The 21,101-nt window shown below is 63.8% G+C and overlaps 4 protein-coding genes across 4 annotated transcripts; all 4 read right to left on the bottom strand.

Annotated features, from left to right (window-relative positions):
• Positions 1 to 94: 94 nt before the first annotated feature.
• MAT2A (methionine adenosyltransferase 2A) lies at positions 95 to 5,134 on the bottom strand. Its single transcript, XM_084221950.1, has 9 exons — positions 4,973 to 5,134; positions 3,488 to 3,565; positions 3,288 to 3,410; positions 3,042 to 3,154; positions 2,821 to 2,964; positions 2,525 to 2,743; positions 2,069 to 2,251; positions 1,845 to 1,978; positions 95 to 1,493 (listed from the first exon to the last, which is right to left on the bottom strand). Exons 1-9 carry the CDS (start codon positions 5,061 to 5,063, stop codon positions 1,391 to 1,393), a joined length of 1,188 nt encoding a protein of 395 aa, XP_084078076.1. The 5' UTR covers positions 5,064 to 5,134; the 3' UTR covers positions 95 to 1,390.
• A 1,212-nt stretch (positions 5,135 to 6,346) lies between these two features.
• On the bottom strand, positions 6,347 to 10,897 carry LOC311163149 (histone H2A.V; the record flags this gene model as incomplete). Its single annotated transcript, XM_084221886.1, has 5 exons — positions 6,347 to 6,667; positions 7,102 to 7,231; positions 7,304 to 7,417; positions 7,947 to 8,024; positions 10,709 to 10,897. 5 exons carry the CDS (start codon positions 10,895 to 10,897, stop codon positions 6,606 to 6,608), a joined length of 573 nt encoding a protein of 190 aa, XP_084078012.1. The 3' UTR covers positions 6,347 to 6,605.
• A 2,362-nt stretch (positions 10,898 to 13,259) lies between these two features.
• PURB (purine rich element binding protein B) lies at positions 13,260 to 18,113 on the bottom strand (the record flags this gene model as incomplete). The annotated part of the gene is made up of 1 exon (XM_084221904.1): positions 13,260 to 18,113. The coding sequence occupies one exon, from the start codon at positions 18,111 to 18,113 to the stop codon at positions 17,109 to 17,111; it is 1,005 nt and encodes a 334-aa protein (XP_084078030.1). The 3' UTR covers positions 13,260 to 17,108.
• A 1,305-nt stretch (positions 18,114 to 19,418) lies between these two features.
• COX5B (cytochrome c oxidase subunit 5B) lies at positions 19,419 to 20,846 on the bottom strand. The gene is made up of 4 exons (XM_084221902.1): positions 20,696 to 20,846; positions 20,528 to 20,601; positions 19,968 to 20,067; positions 19,419 to 19,702 (listed from the first exon to the last, which is right to left on the bottom strand). The coding sequence occupies exons 1-4, from the start codon at positions 20,787 to 20,789 to the stop codon at positions 19,590 to 19,592; spliced, it is 381 nt and encodes a 126-aa protein (XP_084078028.1). The 5' UTR covers positions 20,790 to 20,846; the 3' UTR covers positions 19,419 to 19,589.
• Positions 20,847 to 21,101: the final 255 nt, after the last annotated feature.

Raw genomic sequence — 21,101 nt, 5'->3', positions numbered from 1 at the left:
CCCCTGCACCCCAATTTCTCCATCTCCAGTGCCTCAGTTCCCAACATCCCTCAGCTGCCCCCTGCACCCGTGCCCCCCACACACTCGAGGTGGCTCTGTCTAACCCATCGCTTTTATTGAGATTCTTTTCTTTTTGAGTTCATTTTTGGATTCAGTGGATCAAAACATTCGGACGAAACCTCCCAAAAATAGTAAAACCAAGAAGAAAAAAAAAATATATATCCTCAAGGGCAGGAGAAAGCCCCCCCTGCCCCCCCCAAGGCACTCTGGGGGCCGGAGCCCGGGCGGGCAGTAAACAAGCCGGCTTCTCTGTACCACACCGGCCACCAGCGCCGCGCCCGGGCACCCCCGGCGCTCCAACAAACCCAATCCCCCCCTGTTTCACCCCAAATCGCTGGGGGCTGGGGGGAGGGCGGGGGGAGGGGAAGGGGGGGCTTTCAGGGATCAGGAGCTGCCGGCTGAGCGCGGGGACTTCTCTGTACTCACGCCCCCGCCTCGGCGCACAATAAATACACCAAACCTTCAAGTATCAAGCGCCAAATGCCCCCCCTTTCCCCCCAAAATCCGGACAAAGTTGGGGGGGTGGAGAGGTTGTGCAGTTGGGGAGTTGCTTCAGCTTTTGGATTAAAACCAAAAAAAAAAAAAAAAACCAAAAAAAAAAAGAATGTAAAATGTTTTCCTCTGGTACCGAACCCTCAGGGGGGATTTGGGGGTCGGTTTTAGCGTGTCCCCCCCGAAATGTGCATTTTTGGAACAAAAAGAGGTTAAAAATGAGGGTTAAGAACCAAACCCAGCACCAGCGAGGTCCCAGGGGGGTGGGGAGGTGGAATGGGAAGTGTCTTCCCCACCAGCGGGACTGGGGGAGCCAAAAGGAGAATCCTCCCAGTGGAATGGGGACTGTGGGGGGGACACACAGGGAGGCAGAACGGGGGGTTTGTGTGCCCCCCCCTGCAGCAGGATGGGGGGGACAGCGGGAGCCAAAATGGGGGGTCCCCCTGATGTAGTGGAATTTGGAGAAAAAGGGGAGTGATAAAACGGGGTATCGCCCCACAGCAGGACTGCTGGGACCCAAAACGGAGTGGCCCTTGCCACAGAGGGACTGTGGGGGCATGGGGAGGGTGAGAGAGGGCACTTGGGCCTTTTTCCCCATCTCACAGCTCGGAGTGAAGAGACATTTGTTAAAAACCATCCAGAGGGAACTGGGGGGACACGAGGGGGGCTCCAGGAGAGGCACGTGGTCCCCACACAACCAAAACGATGGTGAGAGACAATGGGGGGGCCGGGGAGCCTGGGGGGGTGCCGGGAGCTCTTTCCCCCAGAGCCCACGGGCTTCTCTGTAATCTACGCCCGCGGGAGTGGGGGGAAAAGCCCTAACAATGCTCTTTTCTCCTCAGTATTTTAGTTTTTTGGGCACTTCCCAAGGGAAACTGTCCCTACCAAAGTGGCCATAGGCTGCGGTCCTCTGATAGAGGGGCTTCTTCAGATCCAGATCCCTGGAATACACAATTCCCGACTCAGTGAGGCGGCCCCGGGCTCCTGCCTTCGCCCCTTCCTTCCCTGCCTGGCCGGGGGTTCCGCAGCGGCGCCTCCGCCCCCTCCCCGCCCCGCGGGGCGGTTGGAGCTTCCCCGGCCGCGCCCCCGGAGCACCGGCAGCTCCCGCGGGAGCCGGGGAAGCTCCAAGCGCTCGGCTCCGGCGGATACTTACCCCGTCCGCGCCCCGAGCGCGCCTTCTCCGTCCGGCCGAGCGGCTCCGCGCCGGGTCCAGGCGCCAGGCGGTCCCCGGGCTGCTCCGGGAGGGACCCCCGCCCGCCCCGCCCCCCGGCACAGCCCCCCGCGCCCGTTACCTGACGATGACCCCGGGGCGCAGATCGAAGTTCTTCTTGACGATCTCCAGCAGCTCGCGCTCGCTCTTCTGCGAGGTGCCGTAGTGGAAGATGGAGATGGACAAGGGGTGCGAGACCCCGATGGCGTACGACACCTGCGGGGCACAACGGGGCTGCGGGTGAGGCCGGACCCCAGGAGCCTGAGGGGGGGCCCGGCGCCCACCTGGCCCCAGAGCAGCACCCACCTGGACCAGCACCCTGCGGCACAGCCCGGCCTTCACCAGGGACTTGGCCACCCAGCGCGCGGCGTAGGCGGCCGAGCGATCCACCTTGGTGTAGTCCTTGCCCGAGAAGGCGCCGCCGCCGTGCGCGCCCCAGCCCCCGTACGTGTCCACGATGATCTTGCGGCCGGTGAGCCCCGCGTCACCCTGGTGGGGACAGCAGCGTCACAACCCTACCCACGTCGTCACCAGCGTCATCATCACCAAGCTGTGACCGCTACCATGTTACCAGTGCCACCATAACCACGCCACCTCTGCTATTCTCACCACCATCCAACCATTGTAACTGCCACCACTGTGCCACCATCACCACATCAGCACTGTCACCATGTTGTCACCAGGTGCCACCACCACCACCACGCCATCACAACTGTCACCACCACAGTGTCACTGCTGCCCCCACAGCGCCCCAGGCTGCACCTGGGGCCCGCCGATGACGAAGCGGCCGCTGGGCTGCAGGTGGTAGATGGTGTCATCGTCCAGGTACTTGGGGGGCACCACGGCCTTGATGACCTTCTCCTTGAGAGCGTCACGCATCTCGTCCAGGCACACGTCCTCATCATGCTGCACCGAAATCACGATGGTGTGCACCCGGATGGGGATCACGGCCCCGCGGTCCTGCATGTACTGCACTGTCACCTGTGGGGGACACCAGTCAGAGGCCAGGTGGGGGACACGGGGCTCCCGGGGGCTCTGTGGAGCCAGCGGTTCCTCACCTGTGTCTTGGAGTCGGGGCGCAGCCAGGGCAGGGCTCCGCTGCGGCGCAGCTCGGCCAGCTTGGCGTTGAGCTTGTGTGCCAGCACGATGGTGAGGGGCATGCACTCCTCCGTCTCGTCCGTGGCGTAGCCGAACATCAGCCCCTGTGGCACAGGGACGAGGGGGTCACACCACGCCCAGCCCTGGTCACTCCACAGGCACCCACGGCCCCGGAGCTCACCTGGTCGCCAGCACCGATGTCCTCCTCGCTGCGGTCCAGGTGCACGCCCTGGGCGATGTCCGGGGACTGCTGCTCCAGGGCCACCAGCACGTTGCACGTCTTGTAGTCAAAACCTGGGGGGAAAAAGTTGGCTCTGGTGAGCCTGGTGCCATCCCATGCTGTCACTGCCTGGGAGGACAAAGGCGGTTCTGGCGAGCCCGATGCCACCTCGTGCCGTCACTGAGGCGGTGGCAGCCCGGGACACACCTTTGGAGGAGTCGTCGTAGCCGATGTGCCGGATGGTGTCCCGGACCACCTTCTGGTAGTCCACGTTGGCCCGGGAGGTGATCTCCCCCGCCAGGAGGATCATCCCGGTTTTGGCAACCGTCTCTGTGGGGACAAGGGTGACGTCAGCATGGTGTCACCTCCACCTCATCCACTGGCTGTCCCCTGGTACCCTTACTCACCACAGGCCACCTTGGCATCGGGGTCCTGCTTGAGGTGGGCATCCAGGACAGCATCGCTGATCTGGTCGCAGATTTTATCTGGGGACATGGAGAGCAGGAGGCGTCACGGTGGCGTGGGACAGCCCAACAGAGCACAGCCCTTCCTTCCGGAGCCTCCAGCACAGGGATCGGAGCCCCATAATCCAGGAGCCCCCCAGGGTGCACCCAGCCCTCGCCTTGTCCCCTGTCTGGAATTCCAAGCATGTCCCAGTTAAGCTCCAGCTCCAACTAAGGCTGAGCCCTGTGGCACCACTGAGGGGATCAGACCCGTTTGCCAGCTTCCCAAATCCGCAGCATGCCAGCTCCCAGCAGCTCTGCCTCTAGCAAAAACTGCTCTAGCCATACCCGCCCAGACACCAGCTCCCTCCTGCTCCCGGGGTGCTTTGTGTGGGTGGAAGGTGTCCCAAGGGCCACCCGTGTTCCCAGGACTGCGGGTGTCCTTGGCAGCGACCTTCCGGGCAGGATCTGGGCGAGGACAAGGCAGCGCCCAGCTGGGTGAGGGGAGGAGGATCCCCCGGATGCTTTTTGGTGGGAAAGAGGGAGGAATCGGATCTCCCCGCCTCCTCCCTCAGCAAGCGTGGGGAGAGCCCCAGAGCAGGCACAGGTTGTGGCATCGTGCTGGGGGGGCTCGAGCCAGAAGGAGCAGAGCTGTGGGGCGCTGTGGGGCCCGAGTGGGATCCGGAACTGATGGGAACTCGGGAGCTGTGAGCGTGCTCTGCATGCCAGACTGGCCGGAGCTGAGATGGTTCAGGGGTACTGGGTGTGCCCAGGCAGCGGGCACTGGGCGTTGGGAGCCGCCTCCGCAGATTAACGGTCATGTGCCCCAAAACGGCAAGGACAAAGACCGAGAGACCGGCACCGGTTGGTACCGAGCTTGGGGAGCTCCAACCACCGCCCCGCTGCAGCGGGAGGGCACATCCGGGGAGACCCACGGGACTTCATCACCGGCCGGGGGACGCTGGCGGCACCGTTGGGGGGCGCGGGGTGGGCTGAAGGCGACACTCCAGCCCACCGGGGGGGCCGGTGTGTGCGTCTGTCGGGGTCACCGGGCCCGTCATACCGCCGGCAGCCACGCGGGGACGGAGCCCACGGCGATGGTCCCGTGGGGTGCGGGGGCACCGGGAGCTGCTTAGTCACGGCTGAGTCACGGCGGCACCGGTTCGCCCCCCCCGCTCCCGCCCCACCGTCACCCCCGTGTCCCGCCCCACGCGGGCCGCACGTGCGCGCCGGGCCCGCAATGCGGCGAGCGCGCGCCCGCCTCACACTGCGCGCGCGCCCGCGTCACCGCCCGCCCCTTCCCCCCTCCCCACCCTCATTCCCCTCCATCCTCATCCTCACTTCCTTCACCTTCATCTTCATCCTCACCATCCTCCTCCTCCTCTCCCCCTCCCGCCCCCGGCCGCGCCTGCGCGATCGCCGCCCCGCCCAGCCCCGCTCGGCCCGCACCTGGGTGCCCCTCGCCCACGGATTCGGAGGTGAAGAGGAAGGTGCCCTCCTCGATGAACACCTCGTGGAAACCGTTCAGTTGCCCGTTCATGGCGGCGCGATGGGCGGCGACAGGCGGAAGGGGAGAGCGGGAAAGCACACGAGCAGCAAAGCCCAACTGCGGCGGCGAGAGACTGAACGCGGCCCCTACGGCGCCGCCTCTAGTTATAGCCTCCTCGCCCCGCCCCGCTGCTACTCCAGCCAATGGCGAGCGTCATACGGGCCACGGGGGAGGGGGGCCAGAACCACTGCAGTCGGGCAGGGGGAGCACGTTACGTAACGCGGAGCTTGGGATCAATCTCCGCGGCAGCCCGCAGCGCCCCACTGCCAGCCGGGCAATTACTGGAGCTAAACCGCTGGCTATGCCATCTCCTCTACGCCGCACGGCGCAGCGTTGCGGTCGGACACCGATGCCCCTGCCGTACACCCCCGTGGCGTCCGAACGGTGCCTCCCGCGCGGCCCGGCAGCTTGAGGCGCGCGGCAGCACACGCATGCGCCCGGCGATGGCACGGAGCGCGCATGCGCAGTGCTCGGGCCGCGGGCAGCGAAGACGGCCCCGCCCCCCGCCGCCATCTTGCGCGGACCGGCGTCGCCATTGTGCGACCTCGGGCCCGCCGCCACCGACCCCGGCCCGGCCTGGCCCGGCCCCGCCCCGGCCCCTGCCCCGGTCACAATCGGTCCCGCGGCTGCCCCATGCGCTGCGGTCCGGCGAGGCGGGCCTGAGCCCGGGCACGGTTCGGACGGTGCCGTCGGCCGTCAGGGCCACTTGACGCCTGATGCAACCGGCGCCCGGTGTTGCCAGTGCAGGAGCCGGCCCGGCTGCGGCTCCTCCCGCCACCGCCTCCGGGCCCGGCTGCGAGCGCCCCCGTATCCAGCTGCTACATCCGGGGCTCGGCGGGATCTTGGGCAGGCCCCATGTGGCCGGGACAGAGGGACAGCCAGGACTGACAGAGCCTGGCAGTCACAGACAGACAGACAGACAGACGGCTGGGAGTGACGGAGATGAGGCCCGCACACAGCCTGGCCTGTCTGACAAACACGCACACTCCCATTTGCTGCCCGCTGGCACCCCCGGCCCAGGGACAGATGGACACCCCATGGCCAGGACGGACACAAACACTGCTGTGCTGGGCCAGGACAGACAGACACCTCCATGGCTGGCCAGACAGACAGAGCCGGCCATGTGCTCCCGGGAGGCGGGGCCTTGGGACACGCCCCACCCACCGAGCTATTGCATAGTGGGCGGTGCTTGTATGTCTCCGGTACCGGGGAGGTCCCGACGCCCCCTCCCAAACCCCCCTCCCCTCCCCTCCCACCACTGGAGACGGTGTGGATTTTTGTAAAAAATGGTTTATGGGTTCCATTTTTGTATAAAACGTGGGGGCAGCCGAGCCACTCGCCCACCCCCAGCCGCCGCCCCACAGCCCGCGGTGTGTCCTACTCAGAATCTAAACCCATCCCAATGCTTCCTCTACAGTCAATCCTCTATGCTCTTCCCTTCAACTATTCCTTAAAAAAAATCCCTCGTATCCCCGAGATGTTCCTGTGCCCAGGTACAGTACAATGACGGGGGGATCCGGTGCCGCACTGCCTCTACGCCGTTTTCTGCTGTCCCTTCTTTCCAATCAGAGACTTGTGGATGTGGGGAATGACACCTGCAGAGAGAGGGCGAGAAATCCTGTGAAGCCACCTGCAGAATTCCCAAGAAAACCCTCAATTCCCCATTTTGTCAATGTCAGGCAGATCCCCCCTCAGTGTGAATCGAGGGAAGCAGCGAGCCCAGGTGCTTATGCCAAATCCCTGTCTGATTTCCCACATCCCCTCCTTGCCCCAATCCCTGTCTGATTTCCCACATCCCCTCCTTGCCCCAATTGCTGTCTCGTTTCCCACATCCCCCTCCTTGCCCCAATCCCTGTCTGGTTTCCCACATCCCCTCCTTGCCCCAATCCCTGCCCGGTTTCCCACACTCCCCTCCTTGCCCCAATCCCTGCCCGGTTTCCCACATCCCCCCTCCTTGCCCCAGTCCCTGTCTGGTTCCCCACACTCCCCTCCCAGCCCCAGCCCAGCAGGGAGCAGGGGCCAGGCCCACCTCCTCCAGCGATGGTGGCTTTGATCAGCGAGTCCAGCTCCTCATCGCCGCGGATGGCCAGCTGCAGGTGCCGGGGCGTGATCCGCTTCACCTTGAGATCCTTGGACGCGTTCCCGGCCAGCTCCAGCACCTGCAGGAGGGCAGGAGTCGGTGGGAATGCCCGGGGGGCAGGGCAGGGGGCTGCAGAGGGAGGGGGCCCTACCTCAGCGGTCAGGTACTCGAGGATGGCCGCGCTGTACACGGCTGCCGTGGCTCCCACGCGCCCGTGGCTGGTGGTCCGAGTCTTCAGGTGCCTGTGGATGCGGCCCACTGGGAACTGGGGGGCAATTAGCAACCTCGTTAACACCCACAGCCCCCACAGTGTGCATGTTTACAGCCCGCACTGCCGGTTTGGGCTGCAACGCTCCAAACAGATCACTAGCCAATTTATTTATTACTAGTTAATAGCTAATATTAACATATTATAATAACACGTGTCATGACATATATTGTAATGATATTGTCATGACATATATTGTATATCATAAAAATATAATTTAGTAAAATGCAGTTTTATCTTGTATAGCATAAAACAATTTATTTAAATTACAATAATTATTAATTTTAAATATAATAATAGTAAAATAAATATACAATATAATAATAAATATATACACTATGAAGTATAATAAAATGTATACTATAAAATTTTATAATAGAAAATATTATAATAACAAAATATAATAATATATCTCCCAATTAATCCTCCCACGCCCCCTGTCCCACCTGACAGCACACCCCCTCTGCAAGCCCCTCGGTTCTGAGCCCACAGCAGAGGTGTGGGGTGCCCAGCCCCCTGAGCATACCTGCAGCCCGGCCCTCTGGGAGCGCGACACGGCCTTGGCCTTGGCCTTGCCGCTGTCCTTGCCCGCCTTGCCGCCAGCCTGGGGGAGAAAGGGGCCCGTTAATTAATCTAATCACTCCCTGAATCCAAACAATCTCGTTAATTCTAAGCCAGAGGGACCTGCTGCAGGATAAGCTGGCAGCTCCCTGGCAACTCAGGGCCTCTCAAACCACGCGGATAAACAAGGGAGGTTTTCAGGGTGCAGCAGCTGCTCCCTCACCCAGGGGTCTCATCCTGCTGCCACTATTCCCAGTATTTTCCAGAAAATGCCAAATGGGGGAGAAACGGCCCAAAATCCCATTGTTGAGGTTTTTTTCAGCAGCTGTGAGCCCAGTTTGTTTTCAGATTCGATTTCTCCACACACTAGCACTGGGCAGAGCACTGTTCCTGCACATGGGAATGTGAATCCTGTGGGATTCAGGGGTAATTCCCCTCCTGCTCCAGAGTGGGAAATCACCAGGAGCCCCAGAAATGGTAGATTTAATGAAAGCCATGTTGGAAGGGGTGGAAGTGCCAAAGCCAAGAGTTTGGGAGTTGCTGAGTAACAAGGAAGAGAGAACACGGGCTCTCCCATCCGCTGTCAGGAAATCCACGGATTCCAGGGATATGGGAAGCCCCTATGACGTCATTAATCACTAATGAGAGCTGTTCCTAATGAAGGTGAGAGCCCTGGGTGACGCAGGAAAGCAGAGGGGGCTGCGCCCTCCCCGTGGGAAAGACGTCAGCAGCCCAAAATCTGCTCCAGGTAAAAAAAAAACAGGGATAATAATCCCCAAAAGGCCCACAGAAAGACAAGGAAGCCTGTAAACACCCTGGATATTCACAATCCCTGTTCTTCTAGAATATATTGATCCCACAGCCCCCACCCCCTCTAAAAAGGAGGAATTTTGCTCATGGAGAGGGAGCTGAAGGGATTCAGACATGCCAGGAGAGCAAGTGGAGCTCATTAATCCTTAAAAGAAGATACTGGTTAACCTGGGAATGTCCAAGATCTGGGTCCCATCCCAGCCAGGTGGGAGTTAACAAAAGGTTCAGTTTAAACATTGGGAAAAAAATTAGTCACAAGGGGGCATTAATTAATCCCGAGGTGATTAAAGCAAGCAGAGGGCGCTGGCTGAGGCCATGGGGGACCCAGCAAATCCCCTCTGTAGGAGTTACTTTCATCAGGAGAAAACATTGCTCCATCAAACTGCTGAACTCAAGGAGGGTGTTTTGGGGGGTGGATTCGAGGGGTGGAAAGGGAGATTTATGGGAAAGGAAGGGGGAGGCAAGGGGGATTTGTGGATATTTCCTTGCTCTAGGAATAACAAGCAGCGTTGGGAAAAGCACTGGCTGTTCCCACTGCGGGCTTTTATCAGGCAGCTGTGAACTTTCCCACTGCCCCAGCAGGTTTTCCAGCTCCGAGCTGCCTGCCTGAGACATCTTCACGGCGGGGCTGACTACGAAGAGCAAGAAAGGTCTGGCCATGGAAATCCCGAGGTTTGTCCCGCTGGGAAGCTTCCCCAGCCCAGTGCGTCCAGCTCCCTATGGGGATCATGGCACTCCGTGCTGGGAGTGCGGGCTCCTGGACTCCTCCCTCCTGAGGGGGCAATCCCCAGGAATTCTCTCCTCGCCCTCCGGGTTGGGACAACCCTTGTGGCATCTCCATCCCTCCCCTCCACCACAGCCCCTCGCTGGGACCACATTGCTAGATCCTCCCTGGCTCTCACCCGCTGGCTCCTTCACGGCAGGCAAACTTTTTTTTTTTTCGTTCTTATTGCTTCAAACAGGATAAAACCCTGCAAGCAGCAACTTCTTATCTCGTGCCGCACATTCCCAGACATCCCCGAGCACAAGTTCTTGGCGGCAGCAGGAGTTGCATAACCCAACGGTGTTTCCATTACCGCGGAGGGACCGGGACCCTCACCGCCGGCTCCGGACCCCCCCAGTGAACCCCCGAGCCCACCTGTGGATCCCCAGAACCCCCCAAGCTCCCTGCGGACCCACAGAGCCTCTCCCGTAGATCTTCGGAGAACGACAGAACCCCCGCGGCTGCACAGAACCGCCCGAACCCGCGACAAACCCACAGAACCCGCCTGTGGAACCACAGAACGCTCCCGCGGAGCCGCGGAACCCCGCCAGCGATCCCGCCGATCCACGGAACCCCGTAACCCACATCCCCCTGCCCGCCTTCGCTGACAGCTCCACACCCGGCTGCCCCCACTCCCCCTACGGGCCCACAGGAACGGGGCACCGGGCAGAACGAACCCCCCGTTTCTCTCCCCCGGACCGGGCCGTTTCCCCGGGAAGCGGGCTGAGATATATCTGCGTAACCCCGGAGGAGGCGCCGGGCGGTTGACAGAGCAAGCTCGGGCCCCTCGATCGACGTTTCCCCCACGACAGCTTCTTTCTCCCGTCCAACCGGCGCGCAACCGGCACAAACAGCGGCCGAGGAGACACCGGCCGACACCGCACCGCTCTGACAGCGCAGGAGGGCACCGGCGGGGCCAGGTTTGGAGGGCAGGACAAACCCCCTCCCCGGGAACCAGGCGGCAGCGGGCACGGGGCACCGGGGGAGCGCCGGGCCGGACCCAAGGTCACGGACCGGGGCCCGGCCCCCTCCCCCCGCCCGGCCTGCGCTGACAGCGGCGCCCATTGGCGGCCCCACGGGGCCCGGCTCTGCCCGGCCGCCCTGTCCTGGCTGGCCCCCCGAGTCCCGAGCCGCACTGCTGCCCCTGCTCTCACCATGGTGCCGCCGCCGCCGTCCGAACCCCAAAGCCACCGCCGCGCCCGACCCGCCTCAGGAGCCGCCAGACAATGACCCGCCCGGGCGGGGGCGGCGGGCCGCGCCGCGTCGCCACCAATCACCGCCTCCCATACTAGTTTGAACATCCCGCCGTGCCCAATGGGCGAGCCGCTTCTTTTCCCGTCCATCACTGGCTCCGCCCCGCGGCTCGTTTAACGGCTGTGTTGCCTTTGCACACGGCACGCAGCGGGATGAGGGCGGGGTGCGCTCGCGTCGGTGACGTCACCGTCCGGCGAATAGCAAAAAAGAGCACCGCGACGCGAGGCGGGGTTATAATGATGGACAGGTGACTGAGCCAATAGAAAGCGGGTGTTGTTTCCCGCCCATTCTATGGCTCCGCCCCGGGTCGTGTTTGTGTGAGGGAGCCGCGGGGGGGGGCTGGACCGTGAGGGGAGCGCGGGGCTTTGGCGGCTCCGGGGGCTTCGCTCCTGCTGTGGCCCGGCGCTGCTCGGGCCTGAGAGGGGACATCCAGCCTCCGGTGCCTCTGGCCCTCCGTGGGTGTCTCTGGGGCAGTACAGACATAGCCCGGCGCTGCCCCGTAGGATGAGTGAGGAGGGCAGCGGTCCTGAGGTAACACGGACCCCGCTGCCCCCGGGCCGGACAGGGGGCTGGGGCGGACCTTGAGAGGCCGGAGGGTGTGTCAGTGGTGACGGCAGCGGTCAAATGTGGCCAAAAAGCCCAAAAATTCACGGCACTGTTGGGGGGAAGAAGGCCCCTTTTCCGAGCAAACATGTTACAGCGAATAAAACCTCAGTTCCTCATGACGGGCCCCGTTCAGTGCCAAATGGAACCTGGCTGTGGGGCGAGCTGAGCTCGTAAATGGAACCGGAGATTCGCCAGAGAGGGTCGGCGACAGGGCAGCGGTTCGGAGATGGTGGGCCCTGCAGAGCGCAGCCCTGCCGGGGCCCGAGCCCGGACCCCTCGGCCCGGCTGCCCCCACGGCCATGCGGTGTCCTGCCGGCCGGGCCTCAGCTTCCCTCCAGCAGCGGGCAGGGTGGAGGGCCCCGCACTGTGCCCGCTCCTCGCAGCACTGCCGGGGGGCTACGGGCGGCCCCCCTGCTCCGGCCCGGGGGAGGCGGCACCTGTTCCTGGTCCCCCCGGCTGTCCCGGCCTCGGTGCCAGTTTTCCCGCACCGGGCAGGGCCGAGGTGGCCCGTGCGGCCCGCGCCGTCGGTGCAGCTGCCGGGGGGTTCAGGGCGGCCCCCAGTCCCCCTCCCTACCCCGGCTGCACCGTGGCCGAGGCGCGAGCTGGGAGGAGCAGCAGGACGAGGAGGAGGAGGATGACGAAGGCCCTCCCCGGGGTGCCTGCCCTGCCCCGTCAGTTCCCCCCCGGCACCGGGCAGGGGGGCACCGCGCATCCCCCGGCCCTCGCTGCAGCTGCCGGGGAGGCTCAGGGTGCGCCCACCCCTCATGCCGCAGCTGCTCCCGGCACCCCGGGAGTGCCGCACCTGCCCCGGGCAGCAACTGCCGCGGGCTGCGCCCCCCCGGGCTCTATCCAGGGCCCCCCCGGGGCCCCTCCAGCTGTCCCTAGCTCCCCCGACCCCGGGGCCAGCCGGGGAGGGGCCGGAGCAGCTGCGGGGTGCGATGGGGCCGGGGATGGGGCCGGAGGAGCTGCTCCCCTGGCCCGGGGATATGCGGGCCGCGGGCTCGGCATGGGGAGGAGCCGCGGGGCGGTCGGGGGTCGCAGCGGGCCCCGGTGGCGGTGACAGTGATGGCGGTGACGGCGGCGGCGGCTCATGCGCAGGCGGGTCCCCGCGTGTCCTCAGATGAGCCCGAGCCCGCAGGGAGCCGCAGCGCGGGGGGCGGGGGCTGCGGCACCGCCGGTGGGGACACGGCACGGGCACAGCGGGGACACGGCACACCGCCCTGGGCACGGCACCGTGCCTGTGCACACGCCTGCACGCGTGGCGCAGCCGTGAGATGGCACACGCACCTGACACACTGCACGCGTCGTGTGCGTGACGTGCAAGGCTTTCACATCCGTGCACACACACCTGCGCACGCACCTGCCTGAGCCACGGCACACACACCACACACGGGCCACGCCAAACCCTGCCGGCCTCACACCGCACACAGCAGGCAGCCATGTGATGGCACAATGCCGTATACTCGCTTTACACACACCTTACACATGGAGCCGTGTGGTGGCACGCACACCTCACACACACCCACACACACGTTTTACTCTGCACACACCAGCCTGAGCTGTGACGCACCATGCCTGGGCCACGCCAAACCCCCTCCTCCCCTCCTGCTGGTACCTCACACCCCCAGCTCCCCTGAGTCAGGCGATCCCCTCAGGACACCCCACGTTCTGTTTGTGCCTTCAGGACATCCTGCATGCCCCTGTAAGGCTGCAGGGTGACCGTCCTACCCCTCACCACAACCGTGGCACCAGCTCCACCCTGCAGGGCCCCCCACGACATCCCCAAGGACCAAGTCGGGCCCGGGCTGGTTTTCATTCACTTTTCCGCATACTTTATTTGTTACAAACATACAATTCTTTAAATATAGACTGTAAAACTCCATTTGCAAAAATCTGCTACGTCAGGAGTGCTCGGAGCAGGAGGAGTTCGTCGCGTCGGCCTCGTCTGCGCTAGTGGTAACACCCAGGACCTGCCTCCGGCCCCTGGAGCCGCCCCGCCGGCCGCAGGGAAGGGACACGGGGGCCCCGGCCCCCCCGGCCGCCTAAAGTGCAGGTTTGCTTTAGTTTTTGTTTTTCTTTCATTAAAAAAATAACAGGAATAAAACTTTCTTTTTTTTTCTCTTTTCGGCAAAGGGACGTCATGGCGAGCGCTCGGGGAGGGAGGCGGCGCTCCCGGGATCTGCTGCTCCGAGGAGGATCCGGCGCTCGGAGGAGGATCCAACATTCATAGGATCCAGTTCTCAGAGGATCCAACTCTCCGAGGAGGATCTGCTGCTTGGAGGAGAACCCAGCTCGAAGAGGAGGGTCTAGTGTTTGGAGGATCCAGCTCTCAGAGGATCCAGCTCTTGGAGGATCCAGCTCTCAAAGGAGGATCGGGCACTCAGAGGATGCAATTCTTGGAGGACCCAGCTGTCAGCGAATCCAACTCTGGGAGCACCTGCCTCTTGGAGGAGGATCCAGTGCTCTCCCCCGATGCTGTCCCAGCCCCATGGCTGGGCTGCCCCGTGTTTGGAGCCGCTCTCAGCCGCTGCTCTAAGGCCAGAGCCCCCGGGGTGGGATGGGGCTCCAGGCCGTGCCGTGCTCCTCCCCGGCCGTCCCGCCCGGATCTGGCTGCTCCCGCCAACGCCCAACCCCGGCTCCGCGTGGCTTGCCCCGGCGCCGCTGGCTCTACCGGCTCCGCGAGGATGAGGAGGGCGATGGCCTCGCCCTGCAGGAACATCTGGGAGCATCCACGGAGCCCACGGGATTTCCCACTGGGAATGCCTGCTGAGCTCCGTGGTGCACCACCCTGCACACCCCCAGTGCTCCCTCAGCTGCTCTTTTAAAATCTTTTCCAGTTTTTTTGCAATTTTTTTCCACATTTTACTTTTTTTACGAAGCCAGTGAGGGGTTGGTTTTGTCACCAACACGAGGAGCCGCCACTGGCACAGCCCCTCAAACCATCCCCCACTGCCCCCAAATCACCTGGAAACAAGGCAGGAAAATCCCAATTTTCTTCTGATTTTTTTAGGGCAAAAAGAATTGAAGCTGTTTGAACTTGCCCTGGAAGCACCACCCGCTCCGGACCCAGCCATTTGGGGTATTTTCCAGTGGGTTTTGGGGCACTGTACAAGACTTCCAGTATTCTGTCTGTACAGCCATCATCGCGTTCTCCATCAGCCCCTCTGGGGCAGCAAAGCTGGAAGTACCAGGAATTTGGGATATTTTTCCCCCTATTTGTGGTTTAAAAATAAAAATTAAAAAAAAAAAAAAAAAGCAATTTGCCCATTTTCTACAGAATTCAACCCAAAACTCAACCGAATCTGAGCTATGTACACACAGCCAGGCCTATACAGACAGAGATGGGGAGGGGGCTCCGGGGAGATGCCGGCGTTGTCCCACTTTCCTGGGAAACACCCAACGCCTCCTGGGGGGCTCCAAGAGAAAAGAAACCCCAAAACTGCCCCCCAAAATCCCCTCTCCCATGGCCGCTCCCCTCGCTCCAGCCGGCACCTCAAATCCCCTTTTTCCCTATTTTATCTCATTTTGGCTGTTTTGTCCGCTGTCATCCCCCGACGTGTTCTGCTCTTCCCACCCAAAGGGAGCTGTGGGAGGTTGTGTCCATGGATCCAGCGCTTCTCTGGCCAGGAAAGGCTCCCCGGGCCAACGCCGGGAGCTGCTTTTTTGGGTTTATTACTGGATTTTGGTGGTTTTGCCTTTTTTTTGTTTCCTCTTCCATGTATTTCTAGCCAGCTCCTCAGAGCCGGGCCGGGCCGGCAGCGATTCCGCCGCTCTCCCAAGGGTAGAAATAAGGCTAAATCACCGCAATTCAGCCAAAAGAAAGAAACCCAAAGGAATATATATATATTTTTATATATATATATATATATATATATATATCTCATCCTCTTCAAAAATAAAAGGAGAGGTCCCGCGGCTGGACGCCGGTGAGTCCCGCGGAGCTGGGAGCGTTCTTCCCCCCAAATCCGTCGTCGCCATCGTGGTTTATGGATTTTCTCCGTGGCAAAGAACACAGGACCAGGAGGATGGGTGGATACAGCAGGAATTCACCGGAAAGAGCTGCCTGAGGGTACAAAATACAGTACAGGACACATCGGCCATCGAGGAAGGACTATTGCTCCCGAGTGAGTGAGTGAGGGATCCAGGTCCTTTGCGACGGAGAAGGCTTAAAAACGGGATAAACTGAAGAAATTTGCTTTAAAAATCCCTTTAAAAAGAGCGACGGCAGCGGGAGCGGCGGGAGCGGCGGGATGGGGCCGGGGGCCGGCTGGACGGACGGATGGACAGCGGCGTGGGGGGTCCCCCAGGGGTCTGCGGCTGTTCCTCACTTCCTAATAAATATGGAGAGAGGGAGATGCCGGATCCGTGGTAATAAATTAAGGAGGCAGCTGATTGGGCTCCCAAAAATGGATTAAAAGGAAAAAAAAAAAGAAAAGTCCTAGAAGTGGTGAAACCGTTGGAGAAGAAGAGGCAAAACTTTGGAATGAGAGCGATGGAATTCAGAGTTATGGGAAAACGGGGTGAAAAACCGGAATTCTGTACAGGGCAGGACTGAGCCGAGGGAGTGAAAAAGAATTAAAAAAAAAAGACTATTTGAGAGTGGAAAAATGTGTTTAATAGGAGGTGGCTGCAGGGACCAGGCGGCGCCAGGGCCGGGCCCAGGGGGGCAAAAAAAGACAAAAGGAGGCAAAAAATAACAATAAACCTCCAAAATCCACCCCCAAGGTGCCGGGCCGGGCGTGGCCACGGATTTGGGGCCGGAAAATCCAATTTGGGTGAAGCCAAGGGGCGGATTCCGGCGCGTCCTGGTGAGACGGGGCCGGAGGCGCCTTATTTGGAGAGAAGGGGAAGATGGTTCGCCCCGTCGAGTTTTTCCTTGTGCTTTGTGCCGGCGCCTCCCCCTTCCCGGCGGGAAACGGGGAGGGGGGGAAAAACGGTCAGAAATCGGCAAAACCGAGGAAATCTTCCCTAACTGTCAGAGAGCCGCCAGCTCGGGGCGGGTTCCAGTTCGGGCGCCTGGAGTTTGCATCCCGAAAAAAAAAAAAACCAACCATAACACCAAAAAGAACCCCCCCCCACAAAAAAAAAATCCCAAAACCAAAACAAAACAAAAAAAAAAAAAAAACGTGGAAAGAGGAAAGGGGAAAAAAAAAAGGAAAATGAAGGAAAATCACAAGCCGAGGGAAGGGCCGTTGGTCCAAGGTGCCTCCGCTGCCCCCCCCGCCCCCGGCACTGCCGCCGCCGCTCGGCTCTGGAGCCCTCGCGTGCTGGTTTTGAAGGGGGGGGGCACCGGGAGGGGAGGGGGCTGCGGGTGACCCCCGTCCCCCCCCAAAGCAGCGAGTCCTGGGGTCCGGGGGTCCCGTGGTGGGAGCCGGGGAGGGGGCGGGGGGACCGCGGCACGGTCGGGCCGGTTTCTCTCTCTCCGGTGGCGGCAGGAGGGGGGGCTCGGGGGCTCGGGGACCCCCGCGCCCCACCGCTGCTGAGGGGGGGGCTCGGGGACCCCTTCGTCCCGTTGCTGGGAGCGGGGACCCGGGGGGTTTGGGGACCCCTTCACCCCGTCGCTGGGAGGGGGAAGGGGGGCTCAGGGACCCCTCTGCCCCGTCACTGGGAGGGGGGATTGGGGACCCGTTCGCCCCGGGGCTCGGAGGGGGTGATGGGGGGCCGGCGTCGGGGTCGAGGGCTGGGGGGATCGGCTCAGTCGTCGTCCACGTCGTCGCCGTCGGAGTCGTCACCGGCGCCGCTGCCGCTGCCGGGTCCCGGCGGGCCGGCGCGCCGGTCGTAGAGCTTGTCCCGCTGGCGCTCCTGGATGTCGCGCATCTCCTCGGCGTAGCGGCAGAAGGCGCCGCCGAACTTGGCCCAGGCCTTGTAGGGGACGGTGATGGCGTTGCGGTAGGACGGCTTCACCTCGCTGACCCGCAGGAACACCCCGTACTTGTTGCAGCCCACATCGAAGAAGAAGCGCTTGGAGTCCACGGTGATGGACGTGCCCTCGGGCAGCTCCCCGTAGAGCCCCCCGCCGCCCGGGCCGCCGCCGCCGGGGCCGCCCAGCTCGTCCTCCTCGCCGCCGTAGTCGTCGATGAGCTTGGCCAGGGCGTCGCGGAACTCGATGAGGCCCTGGGCGGGCAGCGCGATGGTCTGGCCGCTCTGCAGCCCGGGGGGGCCTCCCGCGAACCCCCCCGGGCCGCCGGGGCCGCGGTTCACGGTCTGGCGGATGCGCAGGAAGCGCCCGCGCTGGTTCTCCTTCAGGTCCAGGTAGTACTTGCGGTTCTCCCGCACCAGGAACTCGCTCTTGAGGGCGCGGCGGGGCCCGGCGCCGTCCTCGCCCGGCGGCCCCGCGGCCTGGGCCAGCTGCTCGGGGCTGGACGGGCCCAGCTGCGCGTAGTGCTCGATGAAGTCGCCCAGGTAGTCGCGGAACTCGGCGGCCACGGCCATGGAGAGCGTGAGGCGGCTCTTGGAGCCGCCCGCGCCCACCTCGGCGATCTTGAGGAAGCGGCCCTTGGCGTTCTGCTTCACGTCCAGGTAGAAGCGCTTGTTCTGGATGTCCAGCCGCTTGGACGCCAGCTCCTGCGTCTCCTGCTCGGGGCCGGCCGCGCCGCCGCCGCCGGGCCCCGCGGCCGGGCCGGCCCCCCCCGCCCCGCCGCGGGCGGTCCCGAACCCGCCGCCGCCGCCGCGCTCGCTGCCGCTGTCCCCGTCCGCCATCTTGTCCGCCCGCCCCGCGCGCCGCCCGCTTCCGGCCCCGCTGCGACACCGCTGACGTCACCGCCGCACCGCCGCCGTCACGTGCGCCCGGGCCCCCGCCCACCGCGTCCCCGCGCGCCCCCGGCGAAGCTCCGCCCCCCTCTAGGCCCCGCCCCGAAGCCCCCTCCCCTCCAATTCGATCGCTCCGAGTCCTGCCCCCAGCTGTCAGTCACCAGGGCCACGCCTCCCATTGGTCGCTGGGCCCGGGCCCCGCCCCGCAGCCCCCTCCCCTCCATTGAGAGAAGCGCTCGACTGCCCGGCTGTCAGTCACGGCCACCGCTGGCTCCTATTGGTCAATGCGGCTCAGGGACCGTGTCAGTCACGGGCGCCTGCCTTTCCTATTGGTCTCTTAAGCCACGCCCCCAGCTCCTCCCTTCATTGAGTGCAGATTCCCGCCTTCCCTGCTGTCAATCACAGCCTCCCGCAGCCCCCATTGGCCCGTGGTGCCCAAAGCTCCACCCCCAGCAGTCTCTCGCCGTTAGCAAAGCTCCAATTGGCCAGCGAGGCTCTCAGCTCCGCCCCCTCCTGCTGGGGATGCATGATGTCATAGCCAGTCAGCGTGACATCATCGATGACATCATGGCTGTGCAGTGGCACTGGGGCCACACTTTGGATGGGCAAACTCCAACCTCAGCCCTGAGGCGGGGCTGGAGGGCAGAACCCGCCAGAACCCACCAGAACCCGGCAGAACCCGGCAGAACCCGCCAGAACCCGCCCTGCCCCCAGGTCGGGATGAATTGCCCAGGGGCGTCCGAGTCCAGTCCATGGCCCCCCCCAAGGGACACCCTGGGGCCACGCAGGGTCCCTGGGCTCACCTGGGAACCTTCAGGGCCCTCCTGGCCCCTGGTGGCTCTCCCGAGTCCCCCCCGGCAGACGCAGCCCCCGGTGCCAGCAGGACGGGGGTCCTGGGACCCTGCCAGCCCTCAGGGGTGACACCCGTGGGACAGGCCAGCACAGCCCCAGTGGACAAACAGCCCCGGGGGCACTGGGGGGTCCCCTGTGTGTGTGGGGAGGGGGCTGGGGTCTGTCCAGGAGGCTGTGGGACCCACCCAGCCTCCCTCAGTGCTCAGGGGCTCCTTTGGGAGCACCACAGGACCCACTCGGTGTTTCCCCCCCGCCCCCAGTCACAGGACAGAGGGACAATGAGACGGGGCCCCCCACCCTAAACACTGCCCCTAGGCCACAGTGTCCCCCTCAGAGCCCCCCGTCCCCTCCCCACCCACGGTGACACCCCACGGCCCGACCCCAGCACAGACACAGCCAGGCTCTCCACACAACCTCTTTATGGGGGGATCCGGGGGGTCCAACAGAGCCCCGGCGAGGGCAGGGAGGGGTCCCCCAGCCCCACAGTGGGGCAGCTCGGGGGGGATCAGTCTGGGGGGGCTGGGGGTCCCCCAGCCCCTCAGAGGGGGATCAGTTTGGGGGTCCCCCAGCCCCTCAGTGGGGCAGCTCGTGGGGGATCAGTTTGTAGTGGGCGCCGCAGGAGGGGCAGCGCTGGGCCTCGCCCTTGTGCAGCCAGAACCAAACCACGTAGCTGTTGTCCTCCTCACCTGGGGGGACAGGGACAGCGTGGGATGGGGACAGGGGGACAGAGACAGAACGACAGGGACAGCGTGGGATGGGGACAGGGGGACAGTGTGGGACACAGTGTGGGACAGAGCACAAGGACAGAAGGGGATGGACAAATGGACAAGGGACAGGAATGGACACACAAACACCGTGGGCAGGCACGGGTGGAAGGATGGACACAGAGACACGGGGATGGTCAGACACAGGGACACGGGGCAGGACGGACACACGGACAGGGGCACTCACAGACGCAGCCCACGATGCGCTTGCTGGACACGGAGGGCACGAGGTTGGGGTCCTGCTTGGTGCCCGCGTAGCGCTTGGGCCGGAACATGCTGTACGGGTCCTGCGGGCAGGGGGGGCACCCCGGGCTGTGAGACCCCCAGAACCCCCCCAGAATCCCCCCGAGGGCAGCCTGGCCCCGGGAACCCCAAACCGACCACCCCGAGACCCCCTGTCCCCGAGACCCCCCAAATCTGGGACCCCAGCCCCTGCAGCCCTCCAAGGGCACCAAAACGGGAACATCCCCCCAGATGACCCCGCCACCACCCCAGCACCCCCCAAACCCGCCGGGACCCCCAGATCTCCTCATTCCCGACCCCTCTGACCCCACCCCCGCCAAGGGCACCGGAACCCTGAAATAACCCGGGCTCCTCGCCACCCCCAGAACACCGACCCGCCAATCTCTGCCCCGCCACGGCCAGCCGAACCCCGAAATCGCCCCGGAGCCCCCCGGCAGCCCTTGAGCCACCCCACCCTCCGGCTGACCCCGACCCCAGTCCCAGCGCGGGCTCCCCGGCACTCACCAGCCCCTTGTTCACGGCCTCCATCACCTTCCGCTCCATCCCGGTCGCCTGCTCCTCATCGCTGGCCAGGTTCCCTGCGGGGCGCCGTCACACCGGGGCTGCACACACCCCTACCGCTCCCCCCCGCTCCTCCCCCGCCGTCCCCCCCGCTCCCCCGTCCCCGCTCACCGGGCACGCCGAGCTGGCGGGCGGGCGCGGCGCGGGCAGAGGCCGCGGGCAGGAGCCGCAGGGCCGCGCTCACCCGCAGTAACCTTGAGGCCATGGCGGCGAGAAAGCGGCACTTCCGGCACGGGCGGAAGCGGAAGTGACGTTGGGCGGGACGGCGGGACCGCCAGATGGAGCGGCGCGCCACCACCGGAGCCACGCCCACAAACACAGAGCCCCGCCCCCTTGTGGGAGATCCCGCCCCTGCGGGTGACCCCGCCCTCGTGATGGCCACGCCCTGTGGTGGCCCCGCCCCCGGTGCGGGCCCGATGGTCCCGGGGGGCGGGGCTGAGATTTTGGATGGGAGATGGGACCCCCGAGGGGACAGGGACACACTGGGGACAGGGACAGTCTGGGGACAGGGACACTG

The sequence above is a fragment of the Fringilla coelebs genome (assembly GCF_963513975.1).
Source record: "Fringilla coelebs genome assembly, chromosome: 26".
Classification (NCBI taxonomy): domain Eukaryota; kingdom Metazoa; phylum Chordata; class Aves; order Passeriformes; family Fringillidae; genus Fringilla; species Fringilla coelebs.
Note: the sequence above shows the minus strand (reverse complement) of the source record. Positions and strands in the feature narration are given on the sequence as shown.